Source organism: Aspergillus homomorphus (assembly GCF_003184865.1).
Source record: "Aspergillus homomorphus CBS 101889 unplaced genomic scaffold BO97scaffold_57, whole genome shotgun sequence".
NCBI lineage: Eukaryota > Fungi > Ascomycota > Eurotiomycetes > Eurotiales > Aspergillaceae > Aspergillus > Aspergillus homomorphus.
This window is the reverse complement of record NW_020291943.1, coordinates 19,035-38,852: the sequence shown is the minus strand read 5'-3', so window position 1 is coordinate 38,852 and position 19,818 is coordinate 19,035. Positions and strand designations below refer to the sequence as shown.

The window sequence follows — 19,818 nt, the reverse complement described above, 5'->3', positions numbered from 1 at the left end:
TGCACGCGTCCAAACCAATCCTGCTCCTTTCTCAAGCTGTGGCTCGTCTTCGTCCTCAGCAGCTGTTCATATGATCCAAATGGCCCCCCGATCTAGCAGCATCTCTGCATGAGCTCATTCGCAATATGATTCTAAGCAAATCATTGACTACTACTCAAATGGCTGGCGTGGCTGGTTGCAGTGAGCGCAGCATTTGATATATTCGTTCGAACCTGCGACTTTTCCGCAGTATCAAAGCACCACCAAACAAGGCCGGCCGACCACCAACGGTAACCCCACCTATGCTGAACACCCTTTGCGAGCATTTCCTTACGAAACCCGATCTGTATCTAGACGAAACGGCGACTTTCTTATAGGATAAATTCGGACTGTAGTGATAACCGCAAGCATTAGGAGGGTACTTAACTCAGTTGGATGGTTTAAGAAAACAGCTTGTCGAATCGATGGAGAGTAAATTGCGACTTGCGGACTGCTATTCTCGCAGCCTGTCTGAATTTCGCTTATACCGCCTTGTTTATGTCGATGAGTCGGGATGCGACAAGCGAATTGGCTTCAGGCGAACAGCGTGGTCCCCTGTTGGAGTAACACCGGTACAAATCTCTCTATTTCATCGCAGACAGCGATACCAAATACAGCCTGCGTATTCCTAGGGTGGTGTTGTGCTTGCCAGTGTGTTCCAGGGATCTACTGATGCATCTATATTCGAAGACTGTCTGGAGCTGCTGCTTCATCATTGCCGGAGGTGGCCGGAGCCCGAATCTGTACTGATAAAGGAACATGCATCATTTCATCATCCAGAGCGCGTGGAACAGATGTGCAGCGATGCCGGGGTGAAGTTGCTGTATCTGCCTCCAAACTCACCAGATCTCAATCCCATTGAGGACATATTTGCAGAGTCAAAGGCCTTCATTAAGCGTAACTGGAAGGTATCTGGAGAGGACCCCGAGCCAAACTCCAATGCATACCTGGAGTGGTGCATTGGCATTGTCGGTGCTAGAAAGCAGAGTGCAGAAAGGCATTTTCATCATGCTGAGCTTACTCTGGAACCACCGTCTCCGAGCTTCGACGGGATCAACCAGCCTGTCATCCAACACCCCACGTGGTTACAGGTCAGCTGGGTCATCAAAATTGGTCGTGTGGTTCGAAATGGCTAAGTAAGCACTATCAAGCTTTGGAACGCGACTACAGGTGTCGAACAGTGTACGCTGAACAGTCATTCCAATTCAGTAAAATCTATAGCCTTTTCGCCAGACAGCTGTATACTGGCGTCAGGCTCAGATGATAATACTGTTAAGCTTTGGGATACAACTATAGGCTTTGAGCAGTATACACTAGACAGCCATTCTCTCTGGGTCAGAACTGTGGCCTTCTCACCGGACGGCCGCACGCTGGCATCGGGCTCTTCTGATAATACTTTCAAAATCTGGGATGTGATTACTGGTGCTGAGCAGCGCACGAAGGCCGGCCGCGCTTAAAATCCGGCACGATAATTACAATTTTCAACGATCCTGGCTCCAATATTTGTATATCGGTCGTGGACTCTTGGGTCTATCTGGGAGATAAAAGAGTCCTGTGGCTTCCTAATGATTATCGATCATTCAGATGTTATGCTATTAAGGGTACTGCACTTGCCCTTGGGTTCGCGGACGGGCGTGTTCTAATCATCAAATTTAATATATCATAAAGAAAGGCTGTCTCCTATTTACAAACTCGGTATTGAAACTTCATATACAATGTGAGAACTCGGTAATCACAGCAATTATCTATCCTGGACTGGATGTCTTCCGGGTAGAACGGCAGGCCATAGTTTAATTGCCAGCTTGTGTAATACCTGCCAATACACGTACACCGTTTTGTTACAAAGAGCTATTTTCTACCTAGCTCCAAGCGAGGTCTACCGTGGTTTCACCTCGCGGTTTGTGAAAGAATTGAACTATATAAGTGGTGACACCGGATTTCGGAACAACTGTATTGACTGGTTATGGTGTTCAGAATATTTAGCTGCGTGGGGACTAATTTGTTTTGAATCTGTGATATACTACATCTTCAAACTCTCGTACATCAGTAAGCATCATTGGTCTAGTGGTAGAATTCATCGTTGCCATCGATGAGGCCCGTGTTCGATTCACGGATGATGCACTCACTTTTTGCTGATCCCGGTAAGAATCGGACCAAATCATGTCTGAACGCACTTTTTCTTTTTGGACGCTCTACATACACTTCTCAATCAGTTGCGTCCACGTACAATAAATTGCCGAACACCATATTATTTTACTTGACCTTGGGAAATGATGCCAAAATCCAGTCAGAGCGACCGAATCGCCATAGCATCCCGGTCTTCTTCTCTCTGCGAAGCTTAACAAAGCCTGATTTAGTCCTCAGCTTCAAGTCACCATCACAAGGATCAACGCATCGCTCGAGGAGCCAATAACATTCCATTATGGACAGGTACACCATGCTACACGACACCTATTCACGCCGAATCACCATTTCCCTCTCCCCACATTAGCCAAGGAGTTCATTGCGCCTGTCTGTATCGATCAAAGAAGCGTTAGTATCGCAACAGTAACTACCCACTATGATCATGTTAATGGTACTGGGCAGACGAAAGGACGTCATTGGGAGCATACCAATCTATAAAGCAAGCCGCACTGAAAAGCTGAATTTTTGCGTTTCGCTCTTCTCTGGGTAAGACCTTATCCTTTTCTTCGACGCCAACCCTCTTACATCTCTTCGGTCCGCCTGAGCTGCTCAAAATTCGTCTTCCTCTTCTTTTAGAGCATTATACCCCTAGTGATGAACAGCTTGGTCTGTTCCCTGAGTTCCCTACATTTGGCCGCAGTGTCGAAACATCTCCCAGCACTCACTTTCGCGGTTTCCTTCTTCTGCCTCTCCCCAGTATGTTGTCTTGCTTGGTGTATGGAGGACCGAGACGTGGAGGTTGCTGGATGATTTGGCTGTGAAACTCATAACCAGCGAGAGGATCTTTCCCAGGTAGCCCAATTTAGCTTGCAGGCGAGTCTAAATTACATACACAAGCACCGATGATGATGCTCCAAGCGCAGTGGCGCAATCTGGAGCATAACCTGATGTAACAATTGTGCGAACAGTTCTTTCCCAAGCTAAGGTGAAAATGCATCAGGGGAGATCTTGCCGGAGGCGGTCAGTCAAAACCTCATCAGCTGCAATCTTGCCAAAGACGGTCAGACGGGAACTTTTCGCCTGTGATCTCTCGCCGACCGTAACTCTGCTCTTGCGACAATTTCCCTCCCACAGCCTTCAGCCACCTTTCTCTCTTTTTTGCTCGAATCCTCTATACAATCATCTTCAGCCGGCTTTGTGTCTTGTGTCATCACTTCACCCATCCAGGATAGTTTATTTGTTACCATGAGTACCGAGGCAGCCAAAAAACGACGCTATGAAGGGAACCAACAACATCGCAAGCGGATACAGATGATCCATGATCTACAAATCGACTTCAGGTGGGGAAAATACTCGATCGACTTCGACACCCACAACCAGTCTCACTCGAAGGAGATGTTGGATTTTCTTCACAGTATTGAACAGCATGCAAGCTGGCCATTGACATATCGCAGTGCCCTGGTGGAGATCGTGACTAAATTAAGCAAGCTGTCCGGCAAGAGTCAGGTCATCACTGCAATTCCTCAGGCCCTCGACAGCCTACCTCAACCGCCTGATATTATTCTGATTGATGATCCTGCCGAGCTTGACGAGGTCTTGAGCCAACCATTTGCTAGACCTTTGTTCTATTGCGCCTCCTTAGCGACGAAAAAACTGCACACGCGAGAGCATCTCTCAGTACACGAGTTCATCAACTATCTGCAGCAAAGCGGAACAAGAGAGATGGACGTTTATGATTATACCATACATGAGCCATCCGACCGTACTCGATCCATGTCAATGGACAATGTAGCAGCATACTTTCAGACTCCGTCCGATCGTCGCACAGCCTTAAATTTCCTGGACATCGAGAACCGGCGTGGTGATTATTGCCCCACTCAGATTGTTCTACACAACTTGTTGTCTTCTATCTCTTCGATGGAGGCGACAAAGGTTAATGACAAAGGCGTAGCCAAAACAAACTCGAGCTGGTCGGAAACTCGTCGAGAGTTCTTTCTTCTATCGGGCAAGAACGCTGTATCAACGATTCATGTGGACACTGCTGGGCAACTCACATGGATTACCATACTCGCGGGGCGAAAGATTTGGTATTTTCCTCGGTGTATCTCCCCGGATGAGTCTCTACTGCTCGGTTTGATGGGTAGTCAAAGCCCCAGTGGATATACCGGGGGATGGGTCAAGGTAGAACTGAAGCCGGGCGACGTATTGTTAGTAGCTCGCATTTTTGTCTAGTATCCCGCTAACCGGGACCTTATAGGGTCATGCCTCCTGGCTGCCCGCATGCTGTCTTCTCACCAGAGGACACTTTAGCGGTCGGGGGCAATTTTTACACTGCAGCACACTTCGGATCGAGTCTTTGGAGCCTTTGGTCTCAGGAGATGTACCCAGATACCTTCAGCAATGAAGATATCAACCTCAATGACTACGCTGACCTAACAAAGATTATCAACCATGCTACAGAGCTTATGTCAGAGGCACAGAGGGCAAACGTTGCATCTAAAGCGACGCTCTGGAATGCTCAGAGTCTGCCAGCAGGAGTCTCACCGGAATTGACAGTCTTTCTCAACAATCTTTCCAAGCGGACGCGGGATCCAAAGCAGAAAAAAGCCTGCCAACGCTTCCTCCAGCAGCTTGGCTCTGCCCATGGTACTAGTGAGTTAGTAGAAGCACGCGCGACCTTTTTAGCGAGACTACATACTTTCCAACAGGCTTATGTAGCCTCGCAAGACCTGGAAGAGAGTTGAATAGACAAACTGAAAGAATGAATGCGGCATGGTGAAAGCTTACACCTTTACTTCATCCTTATTTAATCGCAGTTCCAATAGCCTAAGCGCGCTTGCTCTACGTAGCTTGCCGTATACATATAGGGACTCGCCCGCAACGCTCGTTCTGAATAGCATACACGGTTTGAAGTGGTTCGGCAAAGGGAATCGAGCGCTCACATTGAAAAGGCAAGTGAGCAAGCGTACATTGGACTTGGTTCTCGTGTGAACCCCGTTGCGTGAGGTCTTCCTGGTAAGTCCTCCAGTGCGGGGGTCCTACTTAACATATGGTCTTCGGTCTTGGATTATACAGCCCGTAGGGCTGTGTATTTTTCGCTTTAGTTCAGCTGCAGCATCATTCTCATCGACGTGGCGAAATCGCTTGAGCAAGCCGGCCTTGATCATAAATTCAGCGATGTAGCCAATCGCTCGCGGATGGGATAGTTACTGAAGTAGAGTAATCAGCTGACTTCGCGAGCCTATCCTTGATCATGATTCCCGCCGATTGCCGTGATCTTGCCAGATACCCCAATTCATTTCGGTCCAATTCAAGTCCTCTTAACCTAATGGAGCCCGCGTAGGTGTAGCTGGTCATGTAGGTGCTTCATCAAAGCCAGAAATCATCCGGGACGCCCATGAACTCTCAAGCCGACGGAAAAAGTTAATGAAATCGAGAAAGAAAAGGAGCTGCGTATTTATAGAATCACAGATCTAGATGCGTAGCTAGTGACCACGCATACAGAAATACCCTCGACTAGGCACGAAAGCCTTAGCCGGAGCTGTTACATCTCTTGCTTAGTTCCTTGTACATTATCCTCCCCGTAGAGAGCGGGTTGCCTGCTCGAATTATTCCCTGAATTACACGCCAGCACCCATGGCCTGTAGGCCGATGCATTCATCGCTATCGCGGCCCTCTCCAACCACACTGAAGTGATGGAATTGCCTGAGCAAGGCTGGTTGAATCATGAGGTGGGCAACGTAGCGGATCGCCTGCAGGTGGGGGACGAGCGTGTCGTACTTATTCAGCTGAATTAAGCGCAGCTTACCCTCGTTCGCTGCGAGAATCCTCGCCTGCATCGCCTCACCTCCCTCTCAAACCTCGGATATTGAAGTGATACATACTTCAGCGTCTGCTTGTGCGCCCAGGCTTCGCACGTGCTCTTCCACTATCGTGTGCCCTGATTTCCAAAGGAAGTGGGCCAAAGTGTGAGAGATGGAAAAGAAATGAATTCTAGTCTAACAAGAATCCCGAAGTTGAGAAAGAAGGAGGGGAAAAGGACCGGAGGACCGCCATCGCGTCTTGATTCATATACCCGCGGGGTGCCTCAGACATGTAAGACTCGTCAGCTAGGAGGCTTGACACGAACCAATCCTCTCACTGGGAGATGAATCACCACCGCCGCTTGGGCTTTCCTGAAACCTGGCAATCAGCCTGTCTGTCGGAGCAGCTACTCGGTCGCTTGCCCGCTCCTTCTCCCACTTGATTCTGAACCTGCTGCGAACCGCCCTCGCCCTCTGTGCGGCAGCGGCGAGACTTACCACCTGGACACAGATTTCATGCCGAGATCCATCATGAGTCAGATGAGGTAAGTTAAGATCCAGATTAGATAGAAGCTAATGGGACCTAATACCACTGTAAGCATACTGGTGGCAAAAGTTTTGATAATAAATATTAGACAAATGCCAGACCCTCCTTTTGCAAAGAGATTACAAAATAGAAGAGAGAAGTAGCAGACCAAATCTGATAGGAGGTCATATATCCATGTAGTCCTATACCTGACAAGACAGCCTAGTGATGATTAGAGTGGCTAACGGCCAGGTCAGGTCAGGTTAAGCCACTCTAGTGATGATCCGAGCTCAGTATAAGGACTCGTTCTAATGTACAAGTAATATAAATAGTTAATTGTGTCATAGTAGAGGCTGATACCTCAAGTTTTAATTGCAACTTAAAATAGGCTTATTGAATTTTATATAATGCAGGTGCGATCCGGACTTGATCTAAGACCCTAAGAATACAGTATTCCAGAATTTGCTTAGGAGAATGTCTGGTCAGCAGGAAAAGTTAAGATAAGAAGACCTATATAAGTTTTAAGCCTTGATTTGATAGAATCAAGTTTTATAATTGACTTGCCGTGATCCTCAAGGGTCTACGGGCAGCCGTGGTTGCCGGCTTCTTATAGCTTAATAATACTGTCGCCGGAAACAGAGGCCAGCAGCTTAGACTTATACAAGAAAACCATAGACTAGACTAAATTATTATAATCCTCAAAGGTCTGCAGGCAGGCACTACTACTAGTATTCTATAGTTTGATAATACTGCTACCGGAAGCAGAAACCAGTAGTATTCTTTGTGACGGTTAGCGGGGCGCCAGAAACGACTCGCATTGAACTGCTGTTCTGGTGCCCTCCATCACCGTCTGTTGAAGTTGGGAATGCCACTGCCAGTTACGGTCTAGTACAGACAAGTTTGGGAATGGCGCCCGCTTCTCGCTGCTTTTGCATCCTTCGCCTGCTGCCTGATGCCTCCCAGGCCATTATATAAGCCCGGTACATCTCCCTCGAAAGGCGACGTACTTTCTTCTTCCCTTTTCTCTATGCTGGCTGTCTCAGCGGAGCAACTCTATATTTTAGAGATGCTGTTCTACCCGAACATTTTTCTTTTACAGTATGGTGCCATGCGTTTCCCCTTTTTCTCGCCCCCCCCCTTTTACTCTTCGGTGACTCTGAGTTGCCCACGAATCCTCGAGGGTTGGCCAGCAGTCATTTTTATTCTTTTCTAAGCTATTTTCGTTCGCCCGGTCGGGATTACTATTGTTTGCGGCTATATGCCGCATTCTAAGTTCGTGAATTCGCGGCCCTTTGCGGCGCGGCCATGCGTGAGTCGACTGGCAAGTAGTGATGTCATGTCTTGTTCGATCTCTAGTTGATTTTTAGTACAGCTTTGTTCCCATGGCTTCTTCATTTACGATGCTTCGACTCTCCAGGCAGGGGATGCATCCTGTGGTCTGCCGGAATAACTTTCTCTCGTCAAGCCTACGCCTGCTAGTTCACCTGGCCTGGGTTGCATGGCATCCCATCAACGCATGCTTTCAGCCCGCCTGAATCAACGCCTATTCTAACGTGCAGTCTAGCCTTAAACATTCACCAATGGCGAAATTCCCGCATCCTCATCCGTAATATGTTTGTATAGCCGAGAGGCTTGATATGCGAGTCTTAGAGACAACATGCTAGCCACGATTGGCTGGGAGCTCTCATTTCCAGCACTCAGTCGAAAAGCCTGACCGAGGATGGATATGTCAGCCGCAGATGACAAGCTCTTAGGCTGAGAGAATTTCAGTTCGGCGTACTTTCCAGCGTGCAGGGCTGGCTTTTTGAGAGACATATAAGGATCCACGAAGGTCGCAATATTCCCATTCGATTTTTTCAATCACCTGCACAACTACCCTATATTTTGATCTTCTTCCCCCACTACATCCCGTTTCCCATCCCCCGCCTGCACATCCCTCTTTCACCGGTTCCGCTCCCACCCTTCATTTCCAGGTCCGAATCTTCGCACTCTAAACCCTGCCAGAATCTCCTGAAACTCCTATTTCCCGGAGTATGTTGTCCGTATTTCACGTTAATAACTTCAAGTCATGGGCATTATCTCTTTCTCAACCATATCCACCATCGGGACCCCTCCATTCACAGCGTTCACACGTCAAACATTATGCCCTGAAGCTTTGTCATGAACCCCGACCACGAACTTTGCCATTGCCCAAGCATAAATACAAGTGCAAGAATTCCCGAGTTCATATCCTCGGACTCCCAAATTCAAACGCTGCAGTCATCTATGTCTTCATCCCACACGCCACCCGATGCATGACACCTGGAGGACGAGCGATCTCTAGGAGACCACGCAGTTCACGCGTCGGATCCAGTCTCATTGCGGGATGGTCAAGATGCCATCAATAACCCAACTGACGCGCCCGCCTTTCAAGTGGCCGCTTCATCTCCCAGCACACTCAATTCGGAGCAGAGCGTAGAGTTCTCTGATGTACACAAGGACAACTCAATCGATCCGGTGATCCTCGCCGACGACAGACCCTGGATGATTAGAGAATTGCAATCAACGCTCCCGGACGACAGTTTCAGTATTTCGGAGACAAGTTGTCCGTATCCTGGAACCCCCGTTGTTCTGTGCGAGGTATCTATTCATGAACCAGATCTCGACGCACAGCCCAAATGGCAAGATAGCAGACCTCGATCGCTTAGCCCCCACAGCCAGGGCCCTGCGCAAAAGTCTACCTTCTTTGACAACACTGAGGCCGACGTCCTTTTGTGTATTAGCCGCCCGGAAGCTTTCACCTGTGTTCAACAGGCGGAAGCACGCAAGCGAAAGCGCAAAGAATGGGCGGACCGCTGACCAAGCGGGTTCGAGGTCCTATGTCCGGTCCAAAGAATAAATACGTCGTTCCCAGCGCTTCGTACTCACTTTCTGTCCGTATCAACCAATGAACGTCTGGAGTTCCTCTCTTGGCTGTTTGATGGTGCATTACCACGCTGCCTTGTCGACTTGGACCCGAAAATGTTGAAGGACCAAGATCAGATGCCAGCATGTGATATGGATCATCTATCCAATTTCCATAGGCACTGTGGGGCATCCAGGAAAGGCAAGCCGTGGTCCTCCGAAGAGGAGAGCCTCCTGCTGAAGTTGAGAAGGTATGAGAAGCGACCTTGGTCAGAAGTGGCAAGATTATAGTCGGACCAATATCCAGGTAGAAGTCAGGGCTCGATTCAAGTATTCTGGAGTACGACTCTGAAACGCAGGGCACTTTGACTGTTATCCAGGTCGCGCAAGGGACTGGGTCGTCTTGACGGATGTAATTGCAGCTGAGTGTTATTCTAAGTGTTATTCTAAACTCGGGATGGTAGTAAGAACTGAAACGTATATTTTCACTTATATTTTAGTTCAAGACTTATGAAATCACGTTGACCAATGTAATAAGTAGCGGCCCCCTGGCCAAAGAGTCGATATGCAATAATGTTAGCTAGCCATAAGCTCTATTATACTGTCGCCCTTGGCCTTTTCCTATCACCTCCAATCCTAAACCAAACTTAAACACACAGATTTTAGAAGCTACATCGGGTCATGAATGTCATTTTATGCTTAACATTCCTCCCGCGGGATGAGATTCGTGTTGGAATATTTGTGAAAAGTACTGTTTGACATAGGTGATTGACGACACCATTACCTCCAAGAACAGTCTCCATTTGAACAAGGTACAGACGAGCACTAATATGAGGTACGATGATGTCAATCGATGTGTATAGAGCAAATATCACTAATTTATAAATTTGATGAACATCAACCATACCGGGAGCGACAATGATTAGCCAACACAAAATAGCCCGTGGGCGGTGGCGCTTTGACGGGCATCGGCGCAGTCAAGCCGTTGCAGCTGCAATCCAGTATTGTGGGTTCCCTGAAAGTGGCCCACTACGGGTTGAGAAGACCCTTCAAGAGGTCTCAATCGCAGGAGCGCAAATGCAACTTCTGCGACAATATAGAATTCCAACATATGATGCACCTACATAGACATGCGGCAGATGTTCATCGGCTTCGTAGTCATTTACTTCTAACTAGAGTTCGTTCTCGGCCGCCATCTTTCTTATCCCTTGTTTCTTTTCACCCTCCAGGTCAAAATCCTCGGTCGGAACCCGGTGGACCACGATCCCAAACCGTGGTTTTACTACTTTGGTATAACCACCCAGTGTTGTTCCGAGCAGCTTCTGCAGACTGCGCATCCTGGAATCGAATAACATAGCCAGTCTTGGTGGTACCGACGCCTGCAACTTGAACCTCTTTAGTAGTTTCTGTATTTAGGAGGGCAGTACGAATATGGGTGTTTGCTGCTTTTGTTGGCAGGGCTCTCGAGAATCGGTCGCTATCGATATTCTGGTCTAGGGTCGGTGCGGTGCTGATTCGGACGCAGTTGGGCTCCTTTCTAAGGCGCGGGACTGTCTTCTTAGGGTCTGGCAGCGGGTTGCCAGCGGCTACTTCCGCCCACTGCCGGTTCAGGGGGCTGCTTGCCGGTTGCGTCTCCAGTCTGGCCCGGAGGGGTTGAATTTCTTCCCGCAGCTCCTCATTTTGAGTGCGGAGGAGCTGCTGTTCTGCCTTCAGTGCCTGTACTTCGGCTCTAACCGACTCGATTATCTCTGTCTGGTGTTTAACTGTCTCGTTAAAGCTGATGAAAAACTATCGGACGTCCTGGTTTGTCACCCGTCCATTGTTTCCTCCGCAAGCTACGAATTCGGGGTTCGTGATCGGTTCGCTTTCCTCTGTATCAGCGCCTCGTCTCGGCGTTTCCTTGTCGCTCCGATCTTTGGGCGAAAGCCATATTGGCCAAAAAGATTGGATGTTTCCTGCGAGTTTGTGGGATGGGGTTCGGTAACCCTTGCGGGCGGGATCGCCATCGGGCCGGGATTAGTTCTCGCTCGGCACAGAGTGACAGCTGCCACAACAGCACACTTCCCCGCGATGGTTTGATATCGAATTCAACCAACGATTCCTGAATAATTCTTCCGAAATCTCGAAGTTGGCTTGACCAACAAACACAACATATTTCTTTTCAAATCTCACTGCCAAGATGCTAGCGTAATTGTTTTATTGAGCGGGCCGCATCAAGTCATCGGGTAGTTAATGATGCTAACAGTCCAATACACCACCCTTACCAGACGCAATACCAGTCTTATACAAGATATGATAATCATCTTGGAAAGATCTGATTTCAATAAGCATTGCATTAGAAATTATTCAACGGTAGCACTTGAGCAAATCAGACAAACCATTGAATTACTGTGCCGGGCTCTTGGCAGGTCTGCCTGTGCATTTCAATCAGAATTAGATCCTCTATCTTTTGGGCCCTTTCTCTATTTAAAATCGCCGGTTCCATCAAAAAGTTTAACTTATGTTTTTACTATATAGTCTGAAGTCCTGGGCTCTTAGTAGTCATTATGTCAAGTTTTAGCTTCATCGGAGGCTGTGGTAGTTCTAATCTTAAGTCTGTTTTCACCTATGGTGCAGTCCTAGATTTTGCGGAGGCGTCACAGAGATTTCGGAGCCGCGCGCCACAAGGACTGCAGAATATAACCCCAGGGAATGGTTAACAAGGGCTTTCACCAGGCTGTAAGTTCATCAGGAATGCAATAGTCAACAGGGAATGGATGCACATAGAGACTAGACATAGTGGACACCTGCATATCGCCTAAGGCGAGGTGTCAGCGTATGAATACACAGACACACACACACACAACCTGGATCATCGGGTGGAAGAGCTATATCCAATTCAGGAACTATCGTCGCCGGCGGAATTTGTTGATGCAGCTCGATTGGATTTTGGAGGGCAAATTCTCAACTGTGGTCCTGTGCAACGAAATCCATGTCACCGCCAGATTAATCAACCTCATCCAAGCTTTGGCCTCTGGGAGCGGGTGTAGATGCCTTGTAAGCTAGAATATGTGTTTGGTCTTCGAGCAAAAGCCTTGTTCTCCAGTGCCTCCTGGTATATGACACACTAATATGCTCTGTGCCGTGTGGGTGATCCATTGTTATGGTTGTAATGGCCCGCACAAAAAGATCCTGCAGGCACTGCAATGATTTGGTTTGACTTGATGTAGGTGCCTTTTTTGCATTTTGCAATGAATGATGCTCTTCTTGCCATTCATTGGGTGCATGGTAGTTATTCTTGATATTTGAGGGCAGAGAGGCCAATTCATCATCTTCTATTGTATGGATGTCTGCAGCACTCCCATGCTTATGCAGGAATGTGACCACGTTGAAATGACCTTCATTGGAAGCTACATCGATTGCTGTCAATCCATTGTTCATCGGAGTGCGAGTGATAGCATCGGCTCCATGATTGCTCAGGAACTTGACCACTTCCAGATGACCATTCTTTGCCGCGGAAGAGAGCGGTGTCAAACCATCCTTTGTTGATTTGAAGATGTCCACATCAGCCCCGTGCTCAAACAGGAACTTGACCACTTCCAGATGGCCGTTTGAAGATGCCGCATTGATTGGTGTTCAGCCATCCTTCATAGGCTTATGGATGTCTGCATCAGCCCCATGCTCAAACAGGAACTTGACCACTTTCAGATGGCCCTCTTCACATGCGGCGTATAAAGGGGTGAGACCACTATTTTCAGCTGTGTGGATATCCACATCAGCCCCGTGCTCAAACAGGAACTTGACCACTTCCAGATGGCCGTTTGAAGATGCCGCATTGATTGGAGTCCAGCCATTATTCTCAGGCTTGTGGATGTCTGCATCAGCCCCATGCTCAACTAGGAACTTGACTACATCCAGATGGCCGTTCAAAGATGCAGTGTATAAAGGGGTGAGTCCACTATTTGATGATGTGTGGATGTCTGCATCAGCCCCGTGCTCAAACAGGAACTTGACTACTTCCAGATGGCCGTTTAAAGATGCTGCGTACAAAGGTGTACGACCATCATTTGCTGTTTTGTGGATGTCTGCATCCGCCCCATGATTAAAGAGAAACTGCACCACCTCAACATGGCCGGCCTCTACGGCGATATACAAGGCGGTGCAGCCCTTTCCATTCGTCATAGCAAGTTCACTCTCATATTGACGAAGAAGTCCGATCATTCCAAGGCGGGCATGACGTGCAGCTAGATGCAAAGGAGATTCTCCGGCTCTGTTCGTTGTATTACTTATAGATTTGCGCTTTTCTCGAGCATCTTCACCAACCTTCATAGTGGGTACTTTGATGCAGAAATCCCGGTTGGTCAGACTGTAAATGCTCTCTGCCAGCCTTTCTAGGCCATGCTCTGCAGCAATATGCATCAAGCTTGTACCTTCTTCCGGACGCTTTATTGGATTGGTCCCGGAACATCTACTTATAGACACCCAGGTGTCGACAATACTTTGAGATGGCCATGAGACTCGCTTTCCATGACTAGCTCGTTCAGCTTCAACAGCATGACTTAGCCAATTTGTGGCCGCATATTCCAACAGAAAGAATTCAGTTGGTAGCTGAATTCCTTCACCGTAAAAGGCAGTGCAGATCTCGTCTGTCGATATGTAATTGATACATGTGTTGGCAAGTTGGAGTTCGGCCGTTTCGACAAGCCTTTGACATTCCAGTAGTCTGCTGTTAAGATACTGTAAGCCCTTTTCGAGCATGAAGTTTTTGATTGTTTCATGGTAGAAGCCCACAAGCGAGCTTCCCTCTGCTGGCTTGACATCTGCGATGACCACCAGCCCTCTGCTCAGATGGATCATTTTCTTCGTCATCTTGCGACTACTCATGATGGAATTAGGATTGCTTTCGTCTTCGTACTCCGCTAATGACTTTTTCCCCCCACTAAGGTGGACCGTCATTGCAGTTCTCAGTTCATCGAGAGACAATGGCCGACGTCCGAAACAGACCCACTGAAACAATATGCCTGCTTCGAGTAGTTCTGTGTTTTCGATCTTATTGACAAGATCTAGGTACAACCCATCAAGCTCTTGGGGGCACTTCAAGATTTCTGCTTTGATAAATCTGAAGCTTAATCCTTTGGCACTCATTTCATGAACTTGCCGAATAACCAAAAGGAGCCAAAGAAAAATCCCGTCGGCCTTGATATGAAGGGTTCGCTTCAGATCGTTCACGGCGGACTCTTTTTCATCAGGAAGACGCAATTCCTGATCAATGAAAGCTTGTATATCATGTTGGGTTTTCTCTTCAAGTCGGATCATAAAGTCCTCCTGTATTTGACCATCTGGATACAGACGGCAAGTAAAACAGACTTTTGGCTTATTCTGCTTCACCTGTGCTTTCCCCTTAAGTCTGTGGAACAGGCGAATGAGAAGATCTTGGTCTTGATCTCTACACTCATCAACAGCGTCGATGAAGATTGTGGTTCTGCGTCGGGCGGAACAATCAAGTACAAGGCTTTCAAAGATGCCCTGCAACTCGTTTTGATGCCATTCCAGATCCTGCGATTTCTTTTTTCCTTCGGCGATCCATCGCTTGCGGCAAATTTCATGAAATGAATATTTCGAGTTCGCATCTTGTTCGCACAGTTGAAGAAGAAGAAGACGGGTGAGACCCACAAGGCTTTTTTGAAGCTCTGTGCCACTGGCATAGAAGAAAAAGGACATCACAAGACATCCTGTGGATGCAGCCGCTTTCAGTTGGTTGTCCAAAGCGAACTTCAACAGTGTGGATTTTCCACTTCCGGGATTGCCTCGAATAAGGAGCAGACCGTGCTCGTCAATCCAGCGCGAGTACGCGGGCGATTAAAACAACCATTCGCAGGTCCCATCTATATGTCTGTCTATGACACCCTCTCGAAGCCTAGAGCCTTCGAATGCAAGAGATTGGACACAGTCTTTATTGTCAGAGTAGAAATAACAGAACTGAAGAAAAGGCGACTAACCATCCCAACTCAAATCCTGATCCGGACTCGATTCAAGTAATCCACCGGCCCCATCGCTGCTAAGCTTCGTGCACTCTCTTGACTCGCCTGTTGGGGGTATTCGACGTCCGGGATCGGAGGGATTGATAGTGACAGCGCCATAGAAGTTGTTTCCAATCATTTGGTGATGCTGACTGCTGAAATCACCAGCGAAGTGCTGCATGCCTGCCATGTTGCCACAATGAGTGTATTCAACAGATTGATGGCGATCGAGTTGAGTCATCCGTCGATGGTGATTGAGAACCTCCAGTAGGGGGGACATGTGGAAGAACCGAAGACTGCTCTGTTCAGCCGCACGCGGGGTAAGAAGTAGAAATCATTAGAAATCATCGAGGATCCCATGAAGATTGGTTGGCCCACTCACCGCCAAATATCATAGGATCAATTGATCAACTGATTCAACACACTAGAACGCTGACAGTAAGCTCGGCACTTCTCATGAGAAGCTTCGACCCGTTTCGTCCTTGTTTCTCCCCACAGTCACTTGGCTAAATCAAGTAATTCGATCCACATGGATCTAGAATATTGTGACATCATGAGTGTGATGCTACTTCGGCTTTGCGGCTATGTACGAATATAACTTATGGGGTTCATCTTATTGCTAGGCAGACGAGATTAAAGAGGAGATCAGCTACAGTATACGTGTACCGACTGACATGAAGCATAAAACCCCACTCTTTACTGGTTCCACGTGTGCTGTCCGTGCTGTCCGAGATGGTGCTCCGGTGCTCCGGTGCCACTTTACCCCGCTCTTTTCATTTCCCTTCAGCCTTGCCTCAACAATCGATTGATTTGATGCACGCCAGCATAAATATGACTCAGAATGGATGAAAAGTAAACATAGACAGGATTATGTCGGGTGACTGTTTCTTCGTCTTTGCCTGATCAAGCTAAATCTCGTCCTCAAATGATCTAGTCACTGATCCCTATCTGGTTGACCATGTCTTCTTACCCCTCAAGTCGACCTCAAGACCGCAATGCGTTCGAAGTTGCGATCATCTGTGCCTTGAGCCTTGAAGCTGGTGCCATGATCGCGTTATTTGATGAGTTTTGGGAGCATGACGCGCAGTACACAAAAGCTCATGGAGATACCAACAGCTATACCATCGGTCGGATCGGCTCACATCACGTGGTATTGGTCCATTTGTCTCACATGGGAAAGGGATCAGCGGCCAACGTCGCAGCAAATCTACGATCAAGTTTCCCCCAGATTCGACTGAATCTACTGGTCGGGATCTGCGGGGGTGTTCCCTTCACGAATGACACAAATGATGGCAGGCACGAAATTATCCTGGGAGACGTCGTTATCAGCACATACATTGTCCAAACAGACTTTGGGCGGCAATACTCGGATTCCCTTATCCGCAAGAACACCCCACTAGACAATCTCGGCAGACCCAGTCCGGAAATCAATGCCTTTCTGTCCAACTTGCAGGTCAGATCTGTGCAGACAAAGCTTGAAGCGCACACCCGGACGCATCTTATGACGGTGTTGGCGACGGAAGACTTTCAGTCGGCATATCCTGGAGTCCATGATGATAACCTTTATGAGAGTATCTACCGTCATAAGCATCAAGATACACAGGCTTGCGCAATCTGTGCCAAGTCAATGTACCCTGAGGATAGCATTTGCAGATCTGCCTTGAGCTTACCGTGTGCTGAGCTCGGGTGTGACGCAAGTCGATTGATTCCCCGCTGCCGGATTGAAGACAAAATCAACAAAGGCAGTGATCCGCACAGTCCGATGGTCCACTTTGGCGCGATTGCATCAGGAGACCAGGTACTAAAGTCTGCGCAGCACCGAGACCGCATTGCTCGGCAGGAAAATGTAATTGCTTTTGAGATGGAAGGAGCCATGTTGTGGGAATCAATCCCGACTATTGTGGTCAAAGGGGTATGTGACTATGCGGATAGTCATAAGAACAAAGGTTGGCAGTTATATGCAGCAGCCACAGCAGCAGCTTGTGCGAAATCTGTGTTGCAGATATGGAGGCCGGCAGAAAAACCAAGTCAAGGTCACCACCAGGGTCAAGCATCGCTCCCGCAGCCCATACACCAAACCTTTGGAGGTAACTTCAACGCCGGAAAAAACATCTACAACGGTAACACCTACACAGGTCAAACCATGAACTTTGCATAGTGCCTTAGCAGTATGAAACAACATATCTGGTTTGAAGAAGCTGGTGTCGTGTGTGCGAATTTACTATAGGATCTGCTCAAGAAGGGCTTTCTACACCCGGTCTTCCTCCCAGGTTTCCAAGGCCTTTTGGAATGATAGACCCACATGACCGCCACTGGATCGTGGCTCAGACATTTGTCAAGCGACTGCCAGGTCTTCCGGAGTTGCGGGTCCAGGGCCAATCCTTCCACCGCGGGATTGGTGAACGGTAGACATTTCCCGCCGCGAACATCTTATTGGCACTGGCGTAGCATTGTCCCGTTTGGTTGCAGTGGCTAACCGCCGTGCTTGTTGGCTTTCAACAATTGTTGGGTATCCTCCTGTCTCTTTCCATGAGCAGAACCTTATTTAGAGGGCTGTCCACGTTTCCCTAGGAGCTGACCACCTCGTAGACGTACTAGTGAGATAGTAATTGGACTTGTGCGTCAAGCCCTGGCTGTGGGGGTAGGGGAGCAGCTACTTGAATCCCCCGTGGCAGATGTGGTACGATTTTAAGAACGCCCCGCTAAAGGTCATTGCCTACCACGAGCGGCACCCCGAGAAGCCCCCGCTGCCCGAGTTCTTCGCCCGCTGGGCCTCCTCGCACACCACGCCGGCCACTACACCAGCCGGTTCACCCGGGGCTCAACCAACTGATACACCAGTTAGTGCCTCCGACGACCTCTACGGAACCACGCCAGTTGCTTCCCCCGGGCACCTCGCCGGTTGGCCCGCCAGTTGGCTTGCCAGTTAGCTTACCAGACCTCTCGCCGGTCGGTTCTCCACTCAGCTCGCCCCCGGACTCGCTGGTCGACCCTTTCTCGCCATCCTCGCAGCCATTTGGGCCATTTCCTCGGCTAATTGGCCAGCCTTCGCCAGTTAGCCTGGCTCCCCGGCGAACTGGTCAAACGTCCCCGCCAGTTGGCGCCTTGACTGCCTCCGCGCACCGAGATTCCCTTCCCGCAGTCGTCCGGCTCGATTTCACCACTGCCCTCGCAGGCAACCGGTCAACTTGACCCACCAGTTAGCCAAGAACCGCACACAACTAGCCAGCCCACGCCAGTTAGTCAAGCACCGCAGCTAACTGGCCAATCTATGCCAGTTGACCCTCGCCGAAGCCGCCGTCTGCGAGGCCAGTCGCCCACAAATCAGCCTCTGCGGCCTCAACCCGCGCGAACTGGTCAAATCGGGCTTGGAAGGCTGTGTAGACTCGCGTTGGTTGGGGGGGGGGGGGGGGGTAGTGTCAGGCCTCCGGGCTGACGAGGTCCACGTGACGGGAGCGGAATGCCCGAGGCATCCCGCGGGTATATGTACATAGTCGGGAGGGCGGTCCTCCGGACCTTCCTGCCTCTTTCCTTCCCATCTTCGGGATTCTTGTTAGCATAGAATTTCATCCTTTCTCCATCTCTTACAATTATCGAGCAGGACTCTGTAACTAACTCCAGGCCTGCTGTAAATATTGGCCTTACACAATGTAATATATCCAGAAAGTATTACCCGTAGAATTCACATATCTCATGCCGAGATTTATCATGCGTCGTAATGAGGTAAGATCCATGATCAGGTACAAGGTAATAGGATCTACTAGTCAGCAGGCTGGTGGCAAGAACTATTATGATAAATATTGGATGAATCCCAGACCCTCCTTTTGCAAAAAAATCAGAAGATCGAAGAGTGTAGAAAACCAAATTTGATGACAGGTGATTTATCCATGTAGTCCTATACCTAACAAGACAGCCTAGTGATGATCCGAGCTCAGTATAAGGACTCGTCCTGATAAACAACCAATACAAATAGTCGATCCTCTTACAGCAGAGGCTGACACCTTGAATATTGATGGCAACTTCAACAGATTTACCGAGTTCCATGTAATCCAGGTTTGATCAGGACTTATTCCGAATCCCTGAGAGTGCAGTACTTCGTGACGTGCTTGAGAGAATGTCGGTTCGGCAAGGAAAGACAAGTTAAAAATACCCATGTTAGTTTCAAGGCTCGAATTGATAATATCAAGTTTTATGACTGCGTTGCCGTGACCCTTGAGCGTCTGCAGGCAGACGCCGCTGCCGGCGTCCCACAGCTTAACAGTCTTGTCGTCGGAAGCAGAGGCCAATAACTTAGAGTCATAGGAGAAGATCATAGAAAAGACTATGTTATCATGGCCCCCAAGCGTCTGCAGGCAGGTACCGCTGCCGGTGTCCCACAGCTTGATAATATTGTCGTCGGAAGCAGAGGCTATTAGCTTAGAGTCATGCGAGAAGACCACAGACTCGACCCAGACACTATGACCCT

The 19,818-nt window shown here is 48.6% G+C and overlaps 5 protein-coding genes and 1 non-coding gene across 6 annotated transcripts in view; 5 read left to right on the top strand and 1 right to left on the bottom strand.

The window, feature by feature from the left end:
• Positions 1-1,205: 1,205 nt before the first annotated feature.
• On the top strand, positions 1,206-1,475 carry BO97DRAFT_355362 (WD40 repeat domain-containing protein; the record flags this gene model as incomplete). Its single annotated transcript, XM_025692135.1, has 1 exon — positions 1,206-1,475. A coding segment is annotated over one exon (270 nt), but the record flags the coding sequence as incomplete, so codon positions are not given.
• A 593-nt stretch (positions 1,476-2,068) lies between these two features.
• Positions 2,069-2,139, top strand: BO97DRAFT_t254. The gene has a single exon. It is a non-coding gene; the product is annotated as a tRNA-Gly (tRNA).
• A 1,248-nt stretch (positions 2,140-3,387) lies between these two features.
• Positions 3,388-4,886, top strand: BO97DRAFT_480973 (uncharacterized protein; the record flags this gene model as incomplete). The annotated part of the gene is made up of 3 exons (XM_025700790.1): positions 3,388-4,349; positions 4,400-4,794; positions 4,861-4,886. The coding sequence occupies 3 exons, from the start codon at positions 3,388-3,390 to the stop codon at positions 4,884-4,886; spliced, it is 1,383 nt and encodes a 460-aa protein (XP_025546997.1).
• Positions 4,887-7,969: 3,083 nt separating this feature from the next.
• BO97DRAFT_438042 (uncharacterized protein) lies at positions 7,970-9,645 on the top strand (the record flags this gene model as incomplete). The annotated part of the gene is made up of 3 exons (XM_025697889.1): positions 7,970-7,972; positions 8,950-9,255; positions 9,325-9,645. The coding sequence occupies 3 exons, from the start codon at positions 7,970-7,972 to the stop codon at positions 9,643-9,645; spliced, it is 630 nt and encodes a 209-aa protein (XP_025546996.1).
• Positions 9,646-16,225: 6,580 nt separating this feature from the next.
• BO97DRAFT_446526 (purine and uridine phosphorylase) lies at positions 16,226-18,732 on the top strand. The gene is made up of 2 exons (XM_025698659.1): positions 16,226-17,265; positions 18,029-18,732. The coding sequence occupies exons 1-2, from the start codon at positions 16,312-16,314 to the stop codon at positions 18,281-18,283; spliced, it is 1,209 nt and encodes a 402-aa protein (XP_025546995.1). The 5' UTR covers positions 16,226-16,311; the 3' UTR covers positions 18,284-18,732.
• A 552-nt stretch (positions 18,733-19,284) lies between these two features.
• BO97DRAFT_480969 (WD40 repeat-like protein) overlaps positions 19,285-19,818 on the bottom strand; it is a gene marked incomplete at its 3' end in the record, with an annotated part of 4,347 nt that continues 3,813 nt past the window's right edge. The window contains exons 4-5 of the mRNA XM_025700789.1: positions 19,340-19,761; positions 19,285-19,302 (exon numbers count right to left, since the gene is read on the bottom strand). Of these exons, the coding sequence (XP_025546994.1) occupies positions 19,285-19,302; positions 19,340-19,761 (440 nt within the window). The remainder of the gene's footprint in view (positions 19,303-19,339; positions 19,762-19,818) is intronic.